At 33.6% G+C, this 27,024-nt stretch overlaps 3 protein-coding genes across 25 annotated transcripts; all 3 read right to left on the reverse strand.

Annotated features, from left to right (window-relative positions):
* Positions 1-901: 901 nt before the first annotated feature.
* Positions 902-26,845, reverse strand: LOC133724953 (putative disease resistance protein RGA1). Of its 23 annotated transcripts, none has more exons than XM_062151881.1 (12): positions 23,734-26,845; positions 23,344-23,412; positions 22,807-22,984; positions 21,967-22,079; positions 3,973-4,227; positions 3,718-3,812; positions 3,365-3,462; positions 3,166-3,281; positions 2,643-2,779; positions 2,127-2,466; positions 1,601-2,038; positions 902-1,342 (listed from the first exon to the last, which is right to left on the reverse strand). In XM_062151881.1, exon 1 carries the CDS (start codon positions 26,693-26,695, stop codon positions 23,750-23,752), a length of 2,946 nt encoding a protein of 981 aa, XP_062007865.1. In that variant the 5' UTR covers positions 26,696-26,845; the 3' UTR covers positions 902-1,342; positions 1,601-2,038; positions 2,127-2,466; positions 2,643-2,779; positions 3,166-3,281; positions 3,365-3,462; positions 3,718-3,812; positions 3,973-4,227; positions 21,967-22,079; positions 22,807-22,984; positions 23,344-23,412; positions 23,734-23,749. The 23 variants fall into 23 exon arrangements, with proteins under 23 accessions (XP_062007865.1, XP_062007866.1, XP_062007868.1 ...); XM_062151882.1 differs by having other exon boundaries at positions 3,718-3,815; XM_062151884.1 differs by having other exon boundaries at positions 3,904-4,227.
* LOC133728333 (uncharacterized) lies at positions 4,484-9,000 on the reverse strand. The gene is made up of 8 exons (XM_062155753.1): positions 8,724-9,000; positions 8,458-8,526; positions 8,119-8,216; positions 7,963-8,009; positions 5,551-5,704; positions 5,327-5,427; positions 4,625-4,708; positions 4,484-4,534 (listed from the first exon to the last, which is right to left on the reverse strand). The coding sequence occupies exons 2-8, from the start codon at positions 8,481-8,483 to the stop codon at positions 4,484-4,486; spliced, it is 561 nt and encodes a 186-aa protein (XP_062011737.1). The 5' UTR covers positions 8,484-8,526; positions 8,724-9,000.
* On the reverse strand, positions 16,402-21,657 carry LOC133728342 (uncharacterized). The gene is made up of 12 exons (XM_062155763.1): positions 21,397-21,657; positions 20,944-20,993; positions 19,551-19,667; positions 19,403-19,458; positions 18,787-18,895; positions 18,612-18,635; positions 18,331-18,525; positions 18,177-18,251; positions 17,954-18,091; positions 17,682-17,732; positions 16,848-17,599; positions 16,402-16,413 (listed from the first exon to the last, which is right to left on the reverse strand). The coding sequence occupies exons 5-12, from the start codon at positions 18,869-18,871 to the stop codon at positions 16,402-16,404; spliced, it is 1,332 nt and encodes a 443-aa protein (XP_062011747.1). The 5' UTR covers positions 18,872-18,895; positions 19,403-19,458; positions 19,551-19,667; positions 20,944-20,993; positions 21,397-21,657.
* Positions 26,846-27,024: the final 179 nt, after the last annotated feature.

Genomic DNA, 27,024 nt, shown 5'->3' on the forward strand with positions numbered 1-27,024 from the left:
GTGCATTCAACTAACTATTAATCTACATTGTTTTCGTTATGTCCAAAGTTAACCATTCGATGTTGCCATTTAGAATCATCCCCAGAGTGTTGCCATTTTGTCATACCTCGAAGATTAAGTAATTAAAATTAGAGTAGTTCATGACTTCATGCCAGCACGGATCATATATCTGTCTAGTAAAATAATAATTGGCAAACAAGCAAGTGAATAAACACGTCCCTCTAAAAGACTACAAAGAACCACTGATGAGAAACTATTTGAGATAGGTGAAGAGTAACTAGTTTTGGTAAGAGGGTACATTATCATTGCTCGATAATCCTCTGACATAGATTGCTGTTTTGCAGATGGTCAATATCTGCTAGAGTTTTCTTGATGGTGCATTATCATTTCTCGATAATCCTTTGACTTGGTGTTGTTTTTGCGTAAGGTTTAATTTCTCTTGATGAACTTTTCAGGACAGAACCTGAAATTGATTGGACTGCGATAGCAAGATGCAATGACTTAAACACTTTGACAAGGATAGGCATATGCAGATCAAGACACAGAATGGTAGAACACAATTTAAACTACCAACATTTGCAACATAATCTGAAAATGTGTATCTCAGTATATATATTTTTTTCTTCACCATCAAACTATGCACATAGCTTTGGTAAAACCTCATCAATCCATCAATGGGTGCAGAGTTTTCTTGACGGTGCATTCTCATTGTTAGATAATCCTCTGACATAAAATGCTTTTCCCTGTTGTTTGTTTCAGTATACATGATGCAACATTTCCAGTACAACTTGGCTCAATAAGTGAAGAAAAAGCCTTCTTTTCATTTTTTCATGAAATACCTCAAACTTTATTAAGTTATTCAGAAGATGTACAACATAAATGATCAGCTTGGACATGTGGGTGGTCAAGCAAATCAATCAGGATGCTCTTCATCCACATCATAAAATCATCTATTTACAAAGCATTTGAAGACCTAAGCAAATGATTAATGGTTCACAGGCTGAACCAACGCAGAAATCTTCCGCTTTGATTAATTCCAGAGCAAACTACAGACTATGAGATGAGATATAGCCAGCAATTTTGTCTAATTTTATGTCTAATTGAGTGATAGCTTGGTTCAGAATTTCCTCTATAGGAACACAATAGAAGCCTCAAGAGAAGAGATCAGTTTACTCATAAAGGAGTCTGGCAGAGCAACTTTGGTTTTCTGCAGTTTGAGGATTACCACCATGCTAGAGATTGGTATAAATAGAATTCCCAAACGAAGATGTAGCTTTTCTTTCCAATTTAGTTTCACCCCTACTCATGCGTTGTGCAATTGATGTACAGGTTTCCAGCACCACTACAAAGGATAGATTTCAAAAATGAGCTCAGTCTCTTGCTTAGAAAAGCAGGATAGTTGTTCAATGTTAACATATTCCCTTTCAAAAGTTTCTCGAGCAAAAGAAATTGAGAACAAAATGTTCAAAGAGGAAAACCAAAAATTATTGTAGGTAAGTTTATATTCAAAGCATTTTTTCTCTTAGTAGCCTGTAGACTTGCAAATTTCTCATTTCCTATTAAACAAGGCAAAAGTTTTACACGTTTGGTCAGGACTTACCATCACCAGGTGAACTTTGGGGATAGAACAGCAGAGGAGGATCCGGTGGGGACAGCAAGATGAACCACAGAAAGAACAGCTTTCAAATGTCTGTGAAGACCATTGCATACTCTCTCAGTTCAGTGGAAAGTGCTGCCACAGAAAATTTGCTGTCCATGTGAAACAATAAAAACATCAGCGACACAGCAATAGGTGAAACCAAGAAGCTTTAACTATTAAGTAGTTTCGACTGTCAAAAGAAATGAAAGTAATGTTCTAGCTGAATTTATTAGGATGGACTCTGACAGATTTAACATCATCACAAAAATGAGACCATTTGTTCTTACTAAACAGAACAGTCTTGGGTACTAGCCACAAAACAATATCATCACAATCCAGATGATGAATGATGTAAGTATCAATTTCACCACTATTTGGTTGCCTTGAATATTTTCCTTCCTACAAAAGGAGGAAAAGAGAGTGATATAGCTGTACAAGTATACATGATGAAGGCAAGTTGAACAAGTTTAACTGACAAAAGCACAACCTAGGTACAAATATATATCCAATGAAACAATCTGGTGTCGAACTTCCTCGTGTGACGACTCATGATCACAAACTCCCATAGCTTCCTGAAATACATTTGATTGGAGTCCAGAAACTAGAAGAGATGCCTCATCTGCTTTACTAGGCAACGACCTTAGTACATTCAACAGACCCGGAAATTTAAAAGCACTATATATAGAGCTTTCAACTAACTGCTAATCTTCAACTCTTCAAGTTTTACATATGTCAAGAGTTACCTGTTCAATGTTTACAAGCCATTTAGAGTCGTCCCCAGTGTTTCCATGGAAGGGAATTCAGGGTTACATCCACTCTTGACTGCTCTTTATACCTCGAAAAGATTAAGTCATTAAGATAATAATAATGTCTCTGACAAAGTTATAATTGGGCAAACTAGCTAGCAATCGAAAAATCAAGCCCCTCCAAAAGATTACAATGGTCAAGTAATGAGAATCTACATGAGAAACGTGAAAAGAAAGTGCCTAGGTTTAGTAAGAACCTCATCATCAATGGGTGCTGAGTTTTCTTGATGGTGCATCCTCATTGTTAGATAAACCTCTGAAATAAAATGCTGTTTTGCAGATGATTCAATTTCTCTAGCTGGAGTACAGTTGAATGATCTTATGATGACATCACCTGAAATTGATTGGATTGCAATAGAAAATTGCAAATGACTTCAGTTTGACATGGATAAGAATATACTAATATTTGCAATTGATCAAACATGTACAGTTGAAGCTACCAATGTTTGCAATTGCAAAATCTTAAATGTGTATCTCTAAATATCTATTTGTTGTTTCCTCACTGTCTAACAATGCATAGAGTACTTGAAAGTTAACAATCTTAATACAATATAATAAGCAACTGTTTAAATACAGGAATATATATGAAGAAATAGACTTGAATGCATCTTCAGAAAAATAAGTCGCTTGCAATTTCAAATTTAACTCACAAAATGTACTTCCACACCAATGCAGGCATAACCAAGAAACTCAAGTTATGATAAGATCTGTGCAGCTTACCAAAGCATATATCCACCCGTCAGCTTGAAAGTCTCAATGCCATTGTAAATCCTTTTAGATTAAATCTGAGCAGTACAGTACGAGGTTGTGTAAAGAATTCCTCTGTAGTCTACAAGCTGTATTAAATGAAGACAGTCAGTTCCAAACTACCCAAAGGGGTACTAGAAATTTTATTCAGTACAGCGAAAAGAGTACTGACGGTTGGGGATCATCTCGTCAGTGGACTCCAATCATCAGAACTAAAAAGACCTGACCTCCCTATTCTCCCTCCACATAAGATTTTGCTTGCAAGCCTTTCTGCATTTCCATAACCAAATATTATCACTTTCTTGCATTTAACTATCAATCTCATCTCAAGCAATCAACTTAATTTGTTAATAGCCTTAAACAAAAGAGAAACTTAACCACTACATACTATATAATTTTACTATTCATAGAACCGCCTTTCTGAACTTCAAGTATTTCAAGTTAATGGATGAATAAATTAGGTGTTAGAAAAGGAACTATATCATTCAATTTCCTATTCTTATAATCACACTGCCCTGTACTTACCCAAATCTTGAAGAAATAAAGCCAACAGAGTAAAGACATCTCCACTGGATAGAGAGCTGGTTTCCAGCATCAGAAGAAGCATTAGATCTTCGACCCTGCTAGATATTGGGGAAAAATCAAGGACTTAGCCTGAAGCCATGAAAAGGAAAGAAAAAAAAAATGTTTTATGATAGAAGATCAAATTACCTTTTGATGTACATAGAAGATTTTCAGGGAAGGAACAATATACCAGTTACTACAGAATATGTAGCTTACCAGAGTAGCTTCTCATCAGCTTGAAAATTCCAATGCCATTAAAAATGCTTTAGGCTTCAATTTGAGCTGTACCTGTAGCATGTTGTAAATTTGAATCCTGGATAAAAAGAAGATTATTGATTCCGCACTAGCCAAAGATTTATTAGAACTTTCGTATCTGGAAATTCTGCACCACATTAAGGAGTAGCTGAGGCTGAAGGTATTTGGTCTTAAGGAGTCAGTCATTAAAACTTCGAGGTTTGACCTCCCCAATCCCTGCAAAGAGGTGAAAAATCTCATTGCGAAATTTTATAATAAATTCAAAATAGCACGTTAAAGTGGAAAAGATGATCACAAAATAGCAGAAGCCTACTAATGCTAGTTAATATTTGATTACTAAAGTCTAATTTTTTTGGGTGATATTTTGTCTACTATTTTCACTAGAATGGAGGCCCGCGCTCTGCCGCGGGTTTTGGAGGTTTAGGGAAGAGTAAGAGGGTAGGAAATATAGGTACGGGTTGTGAGGAAAAATTTACAAACAATTGTAGAAGATTGGAGCTTTATCTGTGAAAAATCCAGAGTACTGTTTAAAATGAAATGATTGAAATGAAAACATAAAAACACATCTGTAAATTCATGGCATTGCTTTTTTCCCAATTTTATCCCAACTCACCAACTTTTCAAGTACCAACTTCAAAACTTCAAAACTAAGAAGTGAACATGGAATTTTCACATTGATTTTCAACTTCAAAACTAACTATAAACAGTAGGAGAAATTTAACATTTTTATCAGGATTGTAAACATATCTAAGAAGTGAGTTTCATGACAATGAAAGTGCCGAATAAAATGTTGATGATAAGCTATTCTCATCTGCAGTCAGCTTCATTTCAAGCATCGAAATTATTTGACTCAGCAATACTCAGGCTATCAGATATAATCCAAGATGAAGGCAGTCTACAGTACATCAGTATAGTTTGACTTGCAAGAATGAGGCAGGACATATTTGAGGAAAGACAAATGAAGGACTGTACTTGTCAGCTTTTTCAATCATTTACTGTTATACATTTGTAATGAATGTTGACAACCAAATACTGAGTATTTTCCACAATAGCATAAAACAATATTCCTAGTGTTCACATTTTGATCAATGCATGGTGTCAAGTAAAAGTACATGGTAGTGAAGCCAATATAGAACATGAAGATCAAGAGGGCAAAAAAATATATATATATATTGTAGTGTTGATTTGAATTAGATGATTTTTAACTATGAATAAAAAGTTGAATTTAAGTGACAATCCAAGGATCATTAACAATCAATATTAAAAATGTTGCAACGGCAATTACTGTAATCATTGATATTAATCAATAAAATACCTTTTTCAATGAATTGTCGAATCTTGGATGCACTTTTTCTATGAATTGTCGATTCTTGGATGCACTTTTTCTATCATCAACACTTGACATCATGTCCAATACTTTAGAAAGAGTACAAATATCTTAATAACTTAAAACACTGCCTTTTAAGTTATCAAGGTATTTGTACTCTTTCTAAAGTATTGGACATGATGTCAGGTGCCTGACGCTTGCGTGGCTGGTACTCAAATGGAAAATATGGTTTTTGAAATTGTCAGCTCTGATGGTGGTGTGGATGATACTATTCAAGCAACCTTTGATGAAATTATCAACACCTTTTCTCAGTTTGAGACTGAACATGCAGTAAAACATCATTGTTGGAGTAGACAGAAATTGATACTGCAACCAAGGGAAGATGGAAAGACATCATTAGATTTGCATGCATAAATTCATAGAAATTATAACATCTACTTGGTTGAGGACTATCAGTCAAAAGTATTATTTGCAGGGCACAAACTGAATCTTCGCATTGATTTTCAACTTCAAAACTAACTATAAACAGTAGGAGAAATTTAACGGTTTTATCAGGATTGTGAACATATCTAAGAAGTGAGTATCATGACAATAAAAGTCACGGATAAAATGTTGATGATAAGCTATTCTCATCTGCAGTCAGCTTCATTTCAAGCATCGAAATTATTTGACTCAGCAATACTCAGGCTATCAGATATAATCCAGGATGAAGGCAGTCTACAGTGCATTAGTATAGTTTGACTTGCAAGAATGAGCCAGGACATATTTGAGGAAAGAGAAATAAAGGACTGTACTTGTCAGCTTTTTCAATCATTTACTGTTATACATCTGTAATTAATGTTGACAACCAAATACTGAGTATTTTCCACAATAGCATAAAACAATATTCCTAGTGTTCACATTTTTATCAATGCATTGTGTCAAGTAAAAGTACATGGTAGTGAAGCCAATATAGAACATGAAGATCAAGAGGGGAAAAAAAAAAAATTATATATATATATATATTGTAGTGTTGATTTGAATTAGATGATTTTTAACTATCAATGAAAAGTTGAATTTAAGTGACAATCCAAGGATCATTAACAATCAATATTAAAAATGTTGCAACGGCAATTACTGTAATCATTGATATTAATCAAGTGTTGAAAAAATTTCAACTAATCAGTTAATGAAATAAAAGTACAACTAAAGATGACACCTATTCCACTTGTTTTGAGCCGAATCAAAAAGCTAGAATTGAAATCTGATTTTATCTGAATTTGGTAAATTGGTTATTGATTTCAAATTTTAAGTGGCTAGAAAGATTCTCTGTAAACATGACAGGATATTTCTTCATGTTTAATTGGACTGCAGTTTTGAAGGGCCTCCATTGGAGACCAAACTGTTTGGCAGCAATATGGTTGGAGACTAAAAACAGAAACAAACGCTGGTTTCTGGAATTGAACTATTATCAAAAAGTATTATATTCAATTGATTATGAAGACCAAAAACAGAAAGAAAGGTGGGTTTCTGGAATTCAAATATGACCAATAGGTTTTGAAGTCCAAAAACAAAAACAAAGGTGGGTTTTTGGAATTCAGCTGGTTATTGAATTTAAGTATCATAAAGAGCTTCAACCATTGACAACAGTAAATTACTCTGATGCCAACAATTTTCCACAAATGATAGCCAACTTTATTTGCTTATTTGATTCCCACAATTGAGGTGTTGTCAATGTGAAGTTGTTGGTGATATTCCATCTATCTTTCTCACGTTGGCTGGCTATAATTCTCATCCCTTTGTGTGTACTTCACTTTTTGTATATCTATTGATACTCATATATATATATAGTGATATAGATATATATGATTATAATGACCACATTCAGAGAAACTGAGAGTTATGAACAGATTAACTAAAACAGTGCAACTATATTAACACAAAGTAACAATGTTGGCCCCTTAATATAGCATGTATCACACAACTTTAACCACATCCACAATTATGTTCACCACAGAAAAATATACCGTTAAAACAAATTTGCGCTCATACAAATAAAATTGCTATAATCAAGGATGTTTGAGCAGCAGTGATTGATTTTCCTCAAACAAATTGAATTAATTATAGCTGAAACTAAATTCTTAATACATATGCAAATAAAACTGGTAGAAAATGGACATCAAATCGACATCTTTTATATCCAGATAATATAACGCAGAAATATGCATATCAGTAGAATCTTGAATTTTTGAACCTTTTAAGGGATACCAAATTGATTTAAATATAGAATTGAATGCACCAAATTATTACTCTTATGAGAAATGACAAATAATTGGTTTAAATATATGCAGCAGAGATGAAATCATTTGGCGCTCTTGATGTTACAAAACCCAACTTTCATCTGTAAATTAATGGCATTGCTTTTTTCCCAATTTTATCCCAACTCACCAACTTTCCAAGTACGAATTTATAAAATTTTGAATGTCAATTAAAAGGCAAATTTGAAGTCTCACCTTCAACCTCTCTCAATGAACCATTGGAATGGCAAATTGGAACATTCCTAAAACATGGATACCGAAAGTAATTCAAAGATAATCAAAAACATGTAAGAATGGAGGCGAGAAGCGGCAAGGGGAGAGAATTACTGGATTAAATTGGATCCATGTGGCAATGACAACTGATATCTGTGTGTCTGAATCAAAGTGGAGGAATAAAGGAGATGTAAATCAGATTGTAGAAGATATTAAAAAAACACATTATTAGAAAATATGTAAATGAATAAAAGTTTGAAAAGATAGTACCTTTAATTTGGTAATATATAGAAGAGCAGCTTCCTTTTGCTGAATTCTGTATGAATGTATTGCAGAGGAATTGTTGTGTTGTATCAAATGGTAGCCAACTGCAAGAAAAGGATACCAATTTAAGATCAGACTGTCATTTTAGATAATAATAAATGAATTAAAATTACTGGACAAACTGGTGATATACCAATATCATAGCTTTAAAAGTTACCAATTTTAGGAAGTAAGAATAAATTTGTTTTTCATTGGAGCAGAGATAAGTTTTGTTAATTTTTTTTTTAGCAATTATAATGTTTGAGGCACCTTGAAAAACAGAAGAAAAGAGAGACTGTTAGACACCTGATTCCAAACTCAAAATGAGCCATTGGTCGCTGAAAAGCCTAGGTCCAATTCGGACTCTTCTTTTCTCTGCGGACAATGGAGATAACCATTCTAGAGTATTTTAAGACCTGAAAGAAATTTTGAATTAAACCACAAAAACAAACAATCTAAAGTTTCAATCGATTATTAAAAAGTGTGAAATTATACGATAAATGTAATAACATTTGAGAATTTATAAGAGTACAAAAGGGCAGTGAAATTTATGTATTGTATAGCATACTCACATTTATAGATTTTAGTGGCTTTATTATGTACATAAATGGTAGTATGATTAGGGAGCAAGTGATTGGTGGCGGTAATGAGGAAAAGAAATTAGAGAATGCGAGGGAGGTAATTGTTGATCTAAATGATGATAACTTGGAGGAAGATAGGGTGTTTCAATGGAATGTGCAATATTTCGACATTTCAGCAGCTTGTTTTCAAGCATGGGTTGAAACACCCTATGTTCCTCCAAGCTATGTTCATTTAGATGAACAATTACATTCATCCCATTTTGTAATTTATTTTCCTCATTGCCGTCACTATGAACTTGTCGCCTAATTTGATTGCTTTGTTTGTTGAATATCCTAATACAAAATTCAGAAAAGTAAATTATAATTGGTGAATATATATAAAGAATGTCAGATTCAAATAAATGGGCATTTATTTTGAGATATACTAAATAAATTAGTGAACTTTGAAAAGAGAAAAAGGAAAAAAAGAAAGAACTTACTAATTGTGAAAGTAAAAGGGAAGATATGTATGTCCAATTGGAAAGAAATGAAACATGTGTGATGTTTAATGAAATATAAACATAGAAATCTGGGAAACAATACCTTTGATACGAAATGCTCTTCTCTCCACCGATCTGAATCTCGCAGACTCCAGTATCGTATAAAGCTGCTTCGACTTCTTCTTCTATTGAATCAGAGCGGATCGAAGTTGATGATGATGAGAACAAACTCTGGACTCTGGTTCTTCTACAAACTTGTAATTGCTTTGTATTCTAAAAAACACCACCGTCAGACTAAAACAAAAATGATCACGAAAGAAGGGTGTAGCAGTTGGTGATTTTGATTACCGACTTTTGGGTTAGATAACAGTGATTCTTGATGCTAATGGAGGCTTCCCGAATTTTACAGAGGATACTGAACCGTGAACTAAGAATTGTCAATAAATAGATATTATTGATTTAAATAGAGGATACTTAAAATTTAGTTTGTGGATTAAGTTGAAAAAATCATGTACCTTCTGTATTTAGAAATGGATCATAGAATGGACACTCAATTAGAGTAGTTGTTCGTGAAAATCAATAGTTCTATCTGCTACTGTCGAGAAGCAATTCATCCAAACGTAGCCAGTAAAATTTTGGTAGAATTAATTATAACTCTAGCTAAAGTTTACTGGCTGGCTTGGATGGATTGGTTCTCCACAGTAGGAGATAGGACTATTGATGAGAAGAATAAAAAAAGTAAATTACATCAGTAAGGAACTGATGAAATGAGGGAGCAAATTAATGGTGGTGGAGATGAGAAGAAGAAATTACAGAATGGGACGGAGGTAATTGTGGATCAAGGATTACCTCTATCGCATTCTATAATTTCGTCTTCTCATCTCCACTACCACTAACTTGGTTCCTAATTTCATCATTTGTTTATTGATGCAATTTAATTTTTTTATGGTTCTCATCAATTGTAGTAGCTCGTAGAGGTGAGAATTTGTCATAAATTGTAGTATCTGCTAGAGCCAAGAATCTATCCATCCAAGGTAGCCAGTGAATATTGATGGCTGACGTGGATGGGTAAGTTCTTATCTGTAGGATATAATAGGACCTGTAAAGATTAAATATTAAATAATAGGTAAGCTGTCAATTGACTGGAGTAAGGGTTATGAAACAAAAATAATATGCAGTATGAGATAAAAGGAAAACTGTAATATTTCAAATTTTGGATACAGGTTATATGTACAGAGGTTAGTATATTTTGTAATATGAAAGCAATTGTTTAGCACCCAAAACTGTAATGGTAATACTGTAAGTGCTTATGGATTTCTAATTTTGAGTAGCTAGAAAAGAGAAGTATATAATCCGATTTCAATTTTAGATGAATACATGAAGCTCATATGTGGTCCAAAGAGGGAAATTTAAAAGGCAAAAGTTCTGGAGTACTGCCACTTTCTAGATTCACGTTCCTTAATCTCTGTGGAAGTTTTTCTAGTTAAAGAAAAAAACTGTGCATCTTCTTTATCTGCTTTTTACACTGTCTCTTTCTTTGTTTCTCTCTGTTTTTGTCTCTCTGTTGCTCGTGTTTAACTCTTCGAAAACACTTATGAAAAAGAATTAAGTCTATTAATTTAGAAAACTAACAATTTAGAAAAGTAGAAATATATTGTGTGATATATTGAAATTAGCAGAATTTAAATGTGCATATTGATGTTGGAAAGAGAGGTTAATTAAGGAAGAATGACTTATCTTTGAGGCGACGAAGTTAAATGTAACGGATCTGTGATTTTGTATTCTGTGAGAATGAAGATGGAAAAAGAAGAAGAACAAAATGAATTAAACAAAGTTGGATTTGCTGTAAAAGAAGAAGAGAAAGGAAGTTTTTGATATTTAAGAAGCTGGATTACTTATCTCTGAACATTTCTTTTGTAGTGGACTTCGCTGACATTTGTAGTTGAAGAAGTATGATAACAGATGCAGAAACAATAATATTGTGTGTGAGGAAGTATAATAAGTAGAAGATTGTTTGAGAAAAGAAGAATAAAAAAAAAAGATACATGTGTCAATTACTATATCTTTTCCTCCGTATTATTCTCTCGATGAACGCTACTATCTCAGATGTTGAAAATGATAGTCTGATGTAAAGAGGTTGGTGTTTGGGTTTAGGAAAGTAAGGTTCATTTAAAGAATAATATGAAGGAAAAGGTATCATGATTAATTGACATATAGATTAAATAGGTAAATTTGGAAGGAGAGGTTTATTAAGAAAGAATTACTTACATTTGAGATGAAGAAGTTGATCTACCATCTATCTGCATTAGATAAATCTGTTTCATTTCTGATTTTGTATTCTGTGAAAACAAAATACAATGTATACAAATTAATTATGAAAAAAAATAATGGACAAATTGGTGCTCTTAATCTGCAATGAATTTAGGAAGTTCGACCTTTTAAGCTCTCTGAGAATGACTATGGAGTAATTAGGGAACAATAATGTTGAGGTTATGGTGAATGTTGAGTTTTTGCTTAAGTGGTGTATAGTCATTCTTATTGAATTGTAAACGTCTTTAAGTAATATGGTAATCTGTGACAAATAGACAGATGGTTGAATGATAATTAAGTGATAATGTAATGATTATATATAACAATTTCAATGATAAAATTGTCTATCAAGTGGAAGAGAGTACAAAGTAAAACTAATTGATATGAAGTTAATAAAAATGTGTACCTTTTTTATTCATAAATGAATGCGTGCAATTCTTTTTGAGTGTGATCATTTACAACAGCTGCAGATTCCTGAAATTTCTGCATTTCAAGAAATGTACAGTTGATCATATAGGTATTGAAAACCAATACAATTCATCCTATACATCAAATGAAGATTATGCGGCAGATCAAATTGCATGCCTAGATGAAATTCAGGCCATCGTTCAAAATTAGAGATGCTAAATCCATGAAATCAAAATATTAGATGGCAACAGTCTGATCCTTAATCTAAAGAAGAGAGAGCAGGCATCGTTTTTTTTTTGAAGGAGGGACCTGGGGAATAAAAGAACTTGTTAGTTTTGTGAAGTAAGAAAACCAAGTGTTCCCATCTATGCTCTTAATAATAACTTGCTTTGGATCTGCCCCTGACTTTACCACCAAACATATAAGCTTCCCCATGTCTCCTAAAATCTCAGCCTCCGACTCAATCTCTTCATGCATCAAAGATTCAAATATCAATTTCAAGTATAAAGTTTCAAAGACTGGTGATATGGGTTTAACTCAGAAGTTAAGACAGAGAGACTGAACTTTAGTTTTGACCCTTGAGTAATATGAAATGGTGAAGTCAACAGATTAGCAACAGATTAATATTGATCAAATTTCTCCTTCTTATGGAATTCAAAATTCAATATATCTGTTTTAACTATGACCAATTGCTTATGAACACAAAAAACAGAAAGAAAGGTGCCTTTCTGGAATGCAACTACTTATGCAATTTAAGTACCATGAAAAACTTCAACCATTTACAACACTAAATCATTGCGATCCGAACAATTCTTCACAAATCACTACGAAAACCAACTATCTTAATTAACTCATAACCAAAATGTATTGCAGGGAAATTGAGCTTTGGGGATTCAAAGTTTTGCTTACCTTTGAAAGGAGGGCCTCTTCTCTTGTTCTTTTTTTTTGTTGACTAAGTATCAGATCAGTTACCAGCTGGGATTAAGAACTTTTTAATTGTCATTGATGAACGAAGATGAGCTACTCTGTCCTGCCATCATGAAGAACCACCTGTTATTAAACAAATTTGAAAACTATCCCACCATTTGTTCACAGCACAAATTTGAAAGTTGAATTTAGAGACAGAAAACCATTATAACAGGAGCACAAAAGAAGGGCTCTTTCTCATTGGATAAGACGGGGATGATGGGCACCGGGAAATGGACGATGAAGCAGGTTGCTGACTCGTCCATCGCGGCGCCAACTATTGCGGGCTCGTTGGATTGTAGATACTTGAGTGGATTGAAGGAGGAGAGGGAGAGTGTGAAGGAGGAGACTATCCAGATTCCAGAGTATCTGTAACCGCGTGAGGGATAGTTTTCGAAATATACTGCATTTTTTTTTTTTTTCAATTTTCTTTAAAGATTATAGACATAATTTATACATTTTGTAGCACATCTTTATAAACTATATTTTTAGTGTATTTGTTTGGCATATGATTATCATTGTTTATCAAAATTTTTAAACCATTTCTTGATGTGACTCTTGATAGTGCTACATATAATTGTCCGTGTGTAAAAACAGGTTCTGGTAAATATATACCAACTTGATTTAATGATTGACCTTGGCTTTTGTTAATAGTCATAGCATAACATGGTCTTATCGGAAATTGCCGTCTTTTAAAAATAAATGGCCACTTATTTTCAGATACATTGAGATCAATTCTTGGTATGAAAAAATTTTGACCTATGTTTTTTCCAGTTAATATTTTTGCTTCTATTAATCTGTCATATAATTTTGTTATTATTAATCTTGTACCATTGCATAAACCAGATGTTTGATTTAAATTCCGTAATAGCATGACAGGCATTCCAATTTTTAAAATCAATTGATGTGATGGTAAGCCATTAAATTCAAGTGTATTTAAAAATTCAATTGGGTACAAAGTATTGATACCTTCATTATTTCCAGAATTGACCAATATGCTATCAGCACTTAAATAATTTTTTTTTTCACCTGGTAACGAATTTATAATATAATCATTTATATCTTTGACTGTAGAATTTCGTGGCGTAACAATTGCACGTTCTTGTAAATAGTTAAAATTATTGTAATTAATATTGAAATTAGAATAAGTTGCAAGGAAAATTGCTTCTATTGGATCTTTATATGTATGAATAAGCAAGTCTTCTGGAATTTCAACCCAAGATGCATCTCTATCATTGTCATCATTAATTAAACATATATTACCTTCTCCAATTTGTAATAACCAATTTGCAAAACTTGAAATATTTATTCTTTCCTCATCACTCAAATTTTTTTTTGATAATCTCATATTTTCAGTTAAATGAAATATTTTGAATGATGACCAAAGATATGAACTGTTTAAGGAGACTTCAATTATTTGCTCTTTGCCTCCTCCAGTAATAACAGGTAAAATTTGTCTAAAATCTCCGCCTAACAAAATTGGTTTTCCAGCAAATGGTTTATTAATTGGTGGATTATTTGAATTAGATAAAATATCACGTAAACATTTGTCTAATGCCTCAAAACAATATTTATTAGCCATTGGAGCTTCGTCCCAAATAATTAAATCTGTTCTATCAATTAATTTTGCAAGATGAGTGCCTTTTTTTATTGGACATATTGATAAATTATTAATGGTAAGAGGAATTTTAAATCTTGAATGAGCAGTTCTACCGTTTGGAAGTAATAATGAAGCAATTCCAGATGAAGCAACAGCTAAAACAATTTTGCCTTCACATCTTAATTTATTTGCTATTGTATGCCATAAGAATGTCTTACCAGTTCCTCCATAACCATGAACAAAGAATGTATTACATGTCTTTTCTTCAATTGCTTTAAGAACGTCATTATAAATAATTTTTTGACCTGTATATAGCTGACTCACCAAATTATCGTGTTCAAGCTTCAATTGAAGACGGTCATAATTTAGTTCTTCTCTCAATAATTTGTTATCTAATTCAAATATTTCATTTATATTAGGCATTGGCAATTGATGATCTTTTAATGAACTTGAAGATTTATTAAATATCTGTTCTAACTCAAATAATACTTTATTTTTCAATTCTGCTTCTGGTAAAATTAAAGCTGGATTTGAAAGTTCAAGTCTAGCTTTGTGGATAATATCGTTGTACATATGCATCCAACATGAATTTAACAACATTTCAGGATTTACAACATGACAAAATAATATTATTGTAACAAAAAGTTGCCGAATTTCAAAAGATGTTGCAGTCTGGAAAGATTCTGTTAATGCTTCAATCCATTCCTTGTCATCACCTAATAAGCCTAAAACTTGGCAAGCTTCTTGGTAAGAACTATATGTAATGCCATTAACTGTTTTTATTGAATCATAGTTGCAACATCCTTTTTGAATATTTAACAACATTCTCATGAAATATAATTCGCCTGCAACAGGATATACATAAGCTATTCGACCAATTGTGTGATATTTTTTTCTTGGCGTCCAATATTTGTCACGATCATCCCAAACAAATTTAGTTGGAAATTCTGTATAAGTTAGTCCACATCCAGCTGGGTAAATTGAATTTGCTTTAAACCATCCAGTTAGCATTGTATCTTCTGTGCTTTTTTGCTTTAGTATTGATTCCAGAGATTGATGTTCATTAAATATAACATTTTGTTCTAAAGGCATATGAATAGGTAAATGTTGTACAGCTGGATGTCGAGAATGGATTGAAAATTCAAATAGCCTCCATACAGATTCGTGTGGAGTTAAATAACGGCAATTAAGATAGGCAGCAATTTCGTCGTTTAAGTTTTGATGTAATAAAATTCAAGCTCGATCTGGTCCTTTATTAATATATTTAAATAAATATTTAATCAACATTGATTGAGAACATGATTCAACATTAATATGAGCATTATATCTTAATAATAAATCTCGGTTATAAGGTACAATAAAATTATTCCCAATATGTATATTGTTTTTCACTACAAATTTTGTATTATCATCACGACGTTTATATATTGAAGGTCCATTTCTTTCGCATATAGTATTTATGTTATATGGTTTTGGAAAAAATTTTGAACACTTCCCATTTCGCATGCAAAGAGATTTAGTATTTATTTGTCCACAGGGTCCATGAATCATAAATTGACTTACAATTTCAAAAAGTTCTGGATCAGTATCTTGATTTGGTAATTCAGCGGAAATAATAGAATCTATATCAGTTGCTGTATAACATTTGTAATCTTTTTTTAACCAAAATAACATATGAGCATGAGGAAGTCCTCTTTTTTGAAATTCTATTGTATGAACATCTGCTTCAATTTCTCCAAAAGGTTGTCCGGATTTAATATAAGCAACCATATCTTGCAATTTGATTTTAAACATTCGTGAAATTATATCTGGTCTATCTTCTGCTTTATAGTTGGGTTTATCTTTTAAATATCGTTGTATTTCGACCCATTTAACATTGCAAGTAAAAGTTATAAATAAATCAGGATTACCATATTCTCTGCAAATTGCCATAGCATCTTAATAATTGTTAATCATATTTCTTGGACCTCCTGTATGAGAACTTGATAAAATAATTTTTCGACCTAAGTCGCAGACTTTGTTAATTCCAGCTGAACGTGCGTTATAAATATCTTTATAAGTCTCAGTTCGAATTTTTTTTTGGTTTTGTCTAATCCAATGTAAACGACTTTCTTCAACTGTTGCATAAGCATCTACTAAATACTGTTGAAATAATCGTCCACCTTTTAACAAAGTACTCATTTTATTATTTCTATCTTGAAGTTGATATGTAATAAAAGCTCGCATTGATATATTTCGTTTTTTTTCTGTGCGACTTTGTGCAATTTGATGCATTGGTATATTTATTCTATAACCGTTTTCACCATAAGGAAAAAGTATTGGATACTGTAATGACATGTATTTTGGATGTACTTTAGAAATGCGCTGTAAATTTCCGCTATTTGATTGAATAATAATATCTCTATTTGAATCAAATTGTCCAATGTCACCAACTATTAAACCACCAATTTCTTCACTTGTTGGCTGTTCATATTGTTTACTATCAGTAGGTTGATGATCAAGTATAGTCATATTAAACGAAGATAAAGAATGAGCTTCAAACTTGTTTCTCATTGTTCGAAATTCTTTTACTAAATCATTGTTTTCATCAAACATTTTTATCAGTCCTTGTACAATATCTGGCTTAATTTTCGTATTAACATGAGTAGGATCAATAGCATTAATCCGATTTGAAATCTCATTTTTTGTATCATATATGTATAGCTGAGCAAATTTAGGACATTCTCCATCAGAAGGTAAAACAGAACCCATTAAATGGTGTACTTGCCCACTTATCTTAAAAACATAGGGACCTGAACCAATGTTAATATTTTTATCAATTGCTGCTCCCATTGATGTAAAAGAAAACATTGAATTATAGACTCTAATATTCTCTCTAAATACTCTGCTATTTGAGTCATTATTTGGATCTAATAATTGTTCAAGAAAATATGGAGCTTCTTTTGATGACTGAACTTGGATTTGACCTTTTTGACAGCAATTTGTATAAATGAGAGGTGCATTTGAAGATGATTGTTTAAGAGCCTCTCTAGACCAAAAATTCGCATTGCAATAATTGCATTCATGAATATTATCACCCAAATCTTCATATCTCATAATCAATCCTACAACAGTAATATTATATTTGGTAAGCAAATGTATATGTATATTTGATTGATACACAGACTAAAATTTAACAAAAATAACCTGCTCTACTTTTCTGATATGATGCCTGACCGAATGAGAACGAACAGTGACCTGAATGTAAAATATGACATAAATTAATAACAATGATGCCAATTATGATAAAAATTACTCAGACTGTAAATATGAAGTCATGATGAATGCAGAAAAAATTATACCTCTTATTCCATTAGGTTTGTATTAATTTAGATGAAAGGAAAATCAAAATGATCGAACAATGTTGTAAACATATCATGAAATGTTTTTAAAAACTGATACAAATTCATCCACTATACCTGTATGACTAACATGCGAATGTTCACTGTTAACAAAAGTTTGATTCAACAACAGAGTGTTATTTTCTTCAGCAGGTTCAACTCTTCTAATCAAGTGTTCAGAGCTGTCATTTTTTTCTGTTACTGCAGGTTCAGCAACTATAAAAAACATTAAGACAATGTTATACAATTTGAATTATTGAAGAACAAAATACATTCAATTTTAATATATATATATATATACCATGTCTTCGCCCTCTTGATCTTCTATTCAACTGTTTAGAAGTGTATTTTTCCTCTGTTATTCCAGGTTCAGTAACTATAAAAAACATTGACACAATGTTACAGAATTTGAATTCATGAAGAACAAAATACATTCAATTTTAATTTATACATACCACGTCTTGGTCTTCTTGATCTTCTTTGATGCATTCCCTCTGTACCAAAATCCCCACTATCAGTTTGGCCTCTCATGGCATAAAAATTCTCACTGTTGTTTCTTGTTTCTATCTCTGCATCACGATTTAGACCTTCAGCATCATTTTGTTCCAACATTCTTTTTCCTCTTTTGTGCGTGATATCACATGCCATAACTACATTGAAAAGAAAGGGAATTAAAATAACAAATGACTCAAAACCACTCTTATAATCAAATCTCAATCCAAAACATTAAAACTACCTGAGTGCACACTGTCCCAAAGCTCTGTAAAATGAACAGAAAGCAAAAACCAATTACAAAATGCAACATAGTTAGTCGGACAAACATAGTTATATCATGTATTTTGTACAAAAACAGCACACAATGAAAACAAACAAAGCCACTAACTGAGTAAACATAAATTCAAAGTTCATACCTGAATACGAATCAAAGATGCACACAACGTTAAACAGTAGACCAAGGAACAGTGGCAGCCAAATGATATGTAGACTATTTTGCATAAATTCTGTAAAAAGCAACCGTAACTGTAACATAATTATGAAATTAATTATATAACTACAGAAAACAACAGCAATACAATATTTGTTAAACTAAAGCACAAACAAAAGAAAAAGAAAATAAGAAAAATAAAGGAGAAGAATCTGTCTTACAACAATAAATTTTTTTTTCAATTTCTTCAAAGTATGTGAACAACCACGCTCATACCAGTTAGGTTTGGTTTACATAATAGATATGAATGATAAGGACATCAAAATTGTCATGCATTACATTCCTGTATTAAAACTAATGCTTCATTTAACTTGCAAATATGTATGACATTGATTAGCGCTCACATGGCAAAAAACTACACTTCATTTGCCATTAGTTAACTTAAAAAGAAAAACAGAAAAAAATAAAAGTAAAGACACAGTAATTTATTAAAACTCAAATTTTTTCAATCAATCGTTCAGATTCCAAACCACACAGACCCAAAACATCAAAACCCCTATGAGTCAAAATGCAAAGTTTTGAAATCAATATGAGAGCGTCACCTTCAGCTTTTTCCAATCGATCACTTAAATCCCAAACTGGAGCGCAAACAATACCCCTAAAACATCAAAGCTCATATCAATTCAAACACAACCACAAAAAAAAACCCCAATGAAAATAAAAAAAACATAGAAATCAATAAAGCAATACCTTCAATTTGAAACCTTTCAAAATCGACAGAAAGGACGACCCAAAATTTATCCAAACAGAATTCAAACCAAGTTCTTCTCCTCTTCCTTTAATCGGCCTCGCCTGCTCCAATCCTTTCTATTCTAAAACAACAGGTCCTCATTACAAATAAAAATTACTCAAAACCTATCACTATGATTTTTTCTTCATGAATACAAAAATTAATTGAACTATAATATTTACTCAAATTGATAAAACAATTACAATAAAATCCCCCAATATTTTAACAGTTTCAATCAAACAATACTAAGACAAAAAAAACACAACAGCAGAGATGCAATCCTTACTTCAAGAATTTGGCAAATTGTTTTGATATACCTGCGGGTCTTTCTCTAATTAAACACTGTTATATAGAAACATAACCCATTAAAAGTGAGCCAATCCTGAATATAAATTAGCCAAATTGGACACTTTGAGAACCAATGACAACCAAAACAAAAAAACAAAACTCATCCCCAGCACATTCTACAAATGAACATAAAGGGCAAATAATTAAAAATTCTACCGTTATTAGTTCTAAATTTAGGGGCAGTTTTGTTGACTCAAAATGAAATAAAATCAAATCCAAAAAAATCAAGCAAAGCCTGACAATAAATTAATTTATAAAAAATTCTACACCAGAAAGTTGAATTATAAATGTCAATAAAGTTAACCCACAACTTAAAAAATAAAATTTTAACAGCCGTGTGAACATATAGCTGCCAAAAAAAATATAAGAATTCATACTGAGATTGTGCTGTAGAAATTGATATGCTAAATAACATTTAACCTTGTTAAACTACAGGCAGAAAAATAAAGTCACATTTCCAAGTAATCACTCCTCAATATAAGAAAGTCAAATTTTCACTCACTCCTAATTACAGATGACTGAATGAAAATGAAAAAATGACAGAAGAAAATGAAAAAAAGACGGGACATTAGAAGAACAGAGACCTCACCTTCTTATATTTCAACCATCATTCATTTAAACATGCACAGGTTAATCTTACAACCAAAATATTTATTTATAACCACAATCTGAGTGAATTATAACCACATTTACATATCACTTCCATTCCTCACATGTCCATAGAATAGGCTGCACATTGTTGTTATTTTGGAAAACAGTTAAGTAAATACATCAAATGTATACAAACTGATCCAAAAATGCTAAACCCAAAATATTTTGAAACACGTAGATATAAAATTTATGAAATGTATCAGTTTTTATAATATTTGAAACAACTATACTCTTTCTTTCAGTACAATTAGAAACAGAAATATAAGTTTATCACAAATTCAGGAATACAAACAATAATAAAAAAAAACTCACAGCTCAGAAAACAAAAACCAAATTGGCTTAGAAACAACTAACCTCCTACTCAGATGATGACGTGAAAATTGCCTTTTCTGAACATCAGCTATCTGTGCAAAGCCAAGCAAACAATCACACCCAATCTCTCTATTTCTTTGTGGATCATTCTTCATAAGCAATGAATTTGAAACAGATAGCCGAACCAATCTTTAATAATTTGACAATTCATTGTCCTCTACAAAATTTTTAACTCATTGCACATGTAGCGGTCTAATTGTTTTGATTTTAAGAGCAATAAATAAGGAAGTACACAAAACAACCCACTTTCAGAAATAACAATCGATTCCTATCATTGAAAAATTATTTCAAAGCTATTACAAATCTAAGAATCAGAAACAATTATCCCCCCAGTTCATTCAAAATATCCCAAAACTATCATCCCCCTCAAAAACATCAACAAAAGAAGGAAAAATCCAACAACAAAAAACCCAGAACGATTGAAACTACAAATACCTTGCAACCGATCTATTGTCGCCGAGATCTTCTCCTTTCCTCTATTCCGTTCGTCTTTCTTTTCTCTTCTATCCCTCTTTTCTTTCTTCTCTCTTCTTTCGTTTCTGCTTTCGTCTCTTCTGTTCCTCTTTTCTCTCTGCTCTCTTCTCTCGGCGAGATCTTCTCCTCTTTTCTATTCTTCTTTTGCTTTTTTTGATCTTGATCTAAGTGGCTGAGTTCCAAACCCGAACGGTTATCGGCGAGATCTTCCCCTCTCTTCGATTCTTCTTTTCCTTCTTTTCTCTTCTTTTGCTTTTTTATTTCTTGATCTGAGCGGCTACGATCCATATCCAACGCAGAGAAGAGCAAGGTCAGAAATGACTTTTCCACCTTCTTGATATTATCCTGGAACAGTGAGGACAAATAGGGCTTTTCCGCCCCTTATAAGAAACAGTAAAACAGTATTTTTCATCCTTTATATATAGAAAAATTGATTTACCACCAAAAAAAAAAGCCAGGTCTAACGCGCTGATAGAGGCACATTATAGCTCTATTTTCATCTATAGCCTATAGCATTAGTTATGCACTGACCTTTATTTTTTCCTGATCTGCATTGTGGTTGATGTTTGCAGCTTCTTTTGTCAACACCTACGACCGCTCTCAGCTCTCTTTCAACCTTTGTCAAGGGTGATGGAAGCCAAACACTGTTGGAGAAAGTCAACTAGAGCTTCAGCCATGTTCTTGATGCAAGTAAAAAGAGAAACGAAGAAATATATTAAATGAAGTAAGAAATGCAGAATGGGGTGTGCTATGGTAATTGCTGTAGCCACTCTAGTGACTTGATCATCACAGGCCTTTCCAGTGGGGTGTTTGGCCTATGTTTTATTATTTTATTTTATTTATTTATTTATTTTTAATGCACATCTGGCTTGATATATAAATTCAACTACCAACAATTTCTCTGGGACAAAAAATCAAAAAGAGCAAAGACTTTTGTTTAATACAGAATTTTATAGCCTTCAGAATTTTTTAATTTGTTTAGTATTATAGTTGACCAAAAAAAAAATGGCCAACAGATAACTTGTGTCATCAAGAGTAATGCAACCAATGAAGTTTCTTTACGATGGAATATGGCTGGCAGGTGTGTTTCAGTTGCCCGAGTTAGCAGAATCATGCATATTCTGCATTTTTAATTAATGTACGAGGGACTCATTTCCCACAGTCTTCTCATGAGCTTTCTTTTCTTGGTAAAAATTATATTTTTGAGCAAAAGAACATTGAGGAAAAACTGTTCAGAATTAAAAGGAAAACCAAAGTTCTTGTAGGTGAGTCTAATTTCAAAGCACATATTCCCTGGCAGCATGTAGACGTGCAAATTTCTCATCTCCAATTAAACAAGTCAAAAGTTCTACAAGTTTGGTCAAGACTTACCAAGTGAACTTGGGGGATAGAAGAGCGGAAGAGGATCTGGCAAGGACAGAGAAATAAACCACAAAAAGAACTGATTGTAAGGACCTGATTGTAAACTACTTGATATATCAACCATCAGCTTGAAATTCCAATGCCATTGTAAATGCTTTTAGCTTGCTGTGGGAGCCAAAGCAATTTCCTGTACAATAGGTACATTGTCAGCTGATTGAAGATGGTCAGTTCCAAACAAATATAGTTCCATAAGCAGATATGCATCCCTAACATTTAGTAACTAACCAGCTAGACAAATATAGTTCCATATTTTGTAATTTGAAAAGTACATAAGAAGCTCCTCTGCATTAAGGTCATCATGTTACAACAAGAGTTGTACAACAATGAGCTGTACACTAGGGCTATTATCTTGGCAAAATCTCTGCTTGTTCCAACAGATTTGGAAAAAGACCCAACTGTTTGACATAATTGTAAATGAAAAATTACACCAGCTGAAGTAAAAAATTGAAAGCCATTACAACCTTGAGGCATTACATTAAGGAGTACCTGAGGATGGGGGCATTCGGTCTTAGGGAATCCAGCCATTACAACTTGGAGGCTTGACCCTCCCAATCCCTGCAAAGAGGTGTTCTTTCAATCTCAATGCAAAACATGAAAGCAAGTTAAATTGAAAGAAAAAAGAATCACAGAATTGCAGATGACCATTACTGCTAGTTAATGTATGATTAAGTCTTTAGTAAGTCCATAGATGCCTAGCAAGTAGCAATAGAAAGTTAAAGTACAAGAGCAACATTGCACTACACTAGATCAATATACATAGGATTAATGAATAAGAGCTTAATTACCTGAATATAAGAGTGGATGAGATTGGTGGAAGCTGGCTCCTCACTCAATAGTCAGAGGTCATTACTAGAAGACATTGAATTGAAATCTTACTAGAAGACAAGACCACTCAACAACTCGCCGCCTGAAATCGCCACAGCTTACATTCCTCCACTTGGATGTCTGGGACGTGAGAAATCTTGGCCCACTCCTCACTTGTTTTGTCCCTGACTCTATCTCTGAGAATTGGACAACCCAAGCCGATGATCATTGTCTGTAGTGGTGTCTTGCGCAGGAAGTCGGGCAGCGTACCAAGTTTCGAGCAGGTCCAAAATTGCAAGCGAGATAGGGAGGGCATTATGGTAATATTATTCTGAAAATCCCCTCCCACTCCTTCCCACTCTTCCCACTCACGCATCACATTGAACTGGAGGCTTTTCAATTTGGGGAATAAAATAAGAGAAGACGAGGAGGAGGAGGAGGAGGAGGAGGAGGGTGATTGTAATTCACTTTCTTCAATTCCCAAAAACTCCACTCCCACCTTTTTCACTTTCTTCATCTCCCAAAATGAAAGCCATTCAAGCGACGGCAATCTCCCAAATGGACCCGAAAGCAGCTCACAATTACGATAGTACCCAAGCGCAAGACATGTCAGATTATGTAAAGACAAGATCCAATCAGGACACGGAGAAGTAGCCAGCTGGCAGTTCCAGATGCTCAATGATTCCAAATCTCCATGTGGTTGCAGCCCATTCAGTATTTCTCTATCATTATCATTTTGGCCCGTCCCTTCTGCTCTCAACCACTTACCACATGCCTTCTCACATATGAAATCTAGAACCAGATGATAAAGGAGATGTTTCTCACTCAAACATGCCTTTACACCCTCACTCGCATCTTCCACAGACTCCAAGTGTGCAATGGAAAGACTCCCTTCAAGTTGCTTCAAGTTTTTCAAATCTTGCAACTTCAACGTCCCTTCTTTGTCCTCACCCCTATAACCATTTAGATGAAACACATCTAGCTTTTGCAGACCGGTTAACCTCCCTATCCCTTTTGATTTTAGACGACAGGACCCCTCAACATAAAGATGCTTTAACTTGGTTAGCTTTCTCATTGCCTCTTCATCGGGAAATTTGACAAGTTCCCAGCAACCGACAAGTCGCAAGGTTTGCAGATTGTATAAATCACATAAACTGTCGGGCAATTCCTTCAGTTTATCGTTTTCAGACAAGTCCAGATATCTCAAATGTATCAATCCACCAATCTCCTTTGGAACTTCTCGAATCGAGTTTTCACTCAAGTTCAAAGTCCTAAGGCTTTTTGATTGCGAAATCAACTCAACCCCAATGCTAGTAAGTTTTGATTCAAAAGCTGTGAGAGTGCGCAAACTCTTACAATTAAGAGAAGAAACAGGAAATGGATCCTTGGGTGCAAACATTAAAGACAAATGACGGACCTCATCACCCGGTAACTCCATTCTCTCATTAGCACCCTTAACCACCATACTAAAGCATTCATCCTTGGTCAAGTATTGCACAAAGTCATGCACAATATCGTGCATTTTACAATTTCTAATATTCCCTTTAGAATCTTCCTCAATATCTTGAAAGAAAGACCGCGTTACTAAGTTCTCAAAACACCATTGACCTACTGTTGTCTTTTCTTTATTTCCTCCTTTGACTTCAAGATAATCTTGTGACATCCACAACTCAATCAACTTATCCTTAACAATCACATGATCTTTAGGAAATGTAGCACAATACAAAAGACAACGTTTGGACAATGGTTTCAAATCATAGTAACTTAGTAATAACGGTTGGAAAACTTCCTGCTCAAACTCTTGTAATTCCCATATTTTACTATTCAAAACATCTACCCATTGTTGCAGTGTTTTCTTACACCGCATTAGACTACCCAAAGTCTTAGCAGCAAGAGGCAAGCCTTTGCACTTTTTCACGATTTCATTACCAATATCTTCAAACTTTTTAGACTCTTTTCTCTCACCATCAAAAAATGCAATGTGATAGAACAATGACCGACAAGTTTTTTCACCTAACTCCTTTATATCGATTGTGTGGTCACTAGTTGTTCCCATTGCACTAGCAACCTGAGCTATTCGCGTGGTAATCAAAATTCTACTCCCTGAGGCACCACACTGTAATGTGGTCAGGAATGGATCCCACTTTGTATGGTTCGAGTCCCAGACATCATCTAGGACAAGGAGGAACTTCTTGCCCTTAATTTCTGACTCTATATGTCGAAAAAAAGTTTCTAACTCATTTGAATTTGGGACATAACTTACATCAAGACTCTCAAGGATGGCTTTGGCAACCGCAATTTGTACAAAGGGTTCTGAGACACAAACCCATATTGTTGTATGAAAACAATTCTTTACATCTACATCATTATAGGCTAGTTTGGCAAGAGTTGTTTTGCCTATCCCCCCCATACCTACAATAGATATGACAAGAGGCTTCTTCCTTTCTTCACTATGCTCACTCACTAACTGGCTTACTAGTTTATTCCTTTCATCGTCTCTGCCAAATGTCTCAGATTCATCGACACCTGAAACACTTTTGATTCGTTCAGGTTGCTCAAATTCAATTTCATTTTGACGAAATTTATATTGTTTTCGCTGTTCATGAATCAAAGCTAACCTCCCATTCAACTCTTTTACCCTCCCAGCAATGTCATGACGAGAAATTATCTGAGCGACTTGGCCAGTACAAAGACACCGGAAGCGAATAGAGAAACATACCTTCTTCTTAGGTACAATAGCATTGTCACCTTGGTTCTCGATTTGTTGTTTCAGGATTTCAGTGCTCCACTCATCCACCACATCGTCTATCTTGTAGGACACTTCTTTCAGATTGCTGAGCCAGCGTCTCACGCTGTTCTCCTTGACTTGCCTCCTCTCTGCATCCGCGAGCACAGCTTCAATAGTTTTGAGGTTGAGGGTAAGAGTTGCTACTTCCTCTTCGACATTCACAACAAGTTTCACATGTTGTTCCACATGTTGGAAGGTGAAGGAACCCAACTGCTCTACAAGGAAGGACACAAGTGCTTCAGCCATTGTGGTGTTCTGAAATTGATTGTCAGAGGAAAGAAAAAGAGAAATGAGAAAATGGACTTGCTTCAAGTAAGAAGGTTTTCTGGTGTGGCGATATGCTACTCCCCTGAACCAGCTTTATATGATGTGATTTGAAGAATTATTGGTGGGCAATTATCTTCAATCACGACAAATTCCCTTCAATTTCTTTCTAGCCACAACTTTATTTTTTTTTCTGGTCTGACCCACGACAACTACACTAATGACTGTGTTTACCTATTCTTAGTCTTTAGTCTATCTTTAATGTTTTTTTTTTTTTTTGGGGCATGAGTTGGAAAGTGATTGCAAGAAAA

Source organism: Rosa rugosa, chromosome 1 (assembly GCF_958449725.1).
Source record: "Rosa rugosa chromosome 1, drRosRugo1.1, whole genome shotgun sequence".
NCBI lineage: Eukaryota > Viridiplantae > Streptophyta > Magnoliopsida > Rosales > Rosaceae > Rosa > Rosa rugosa.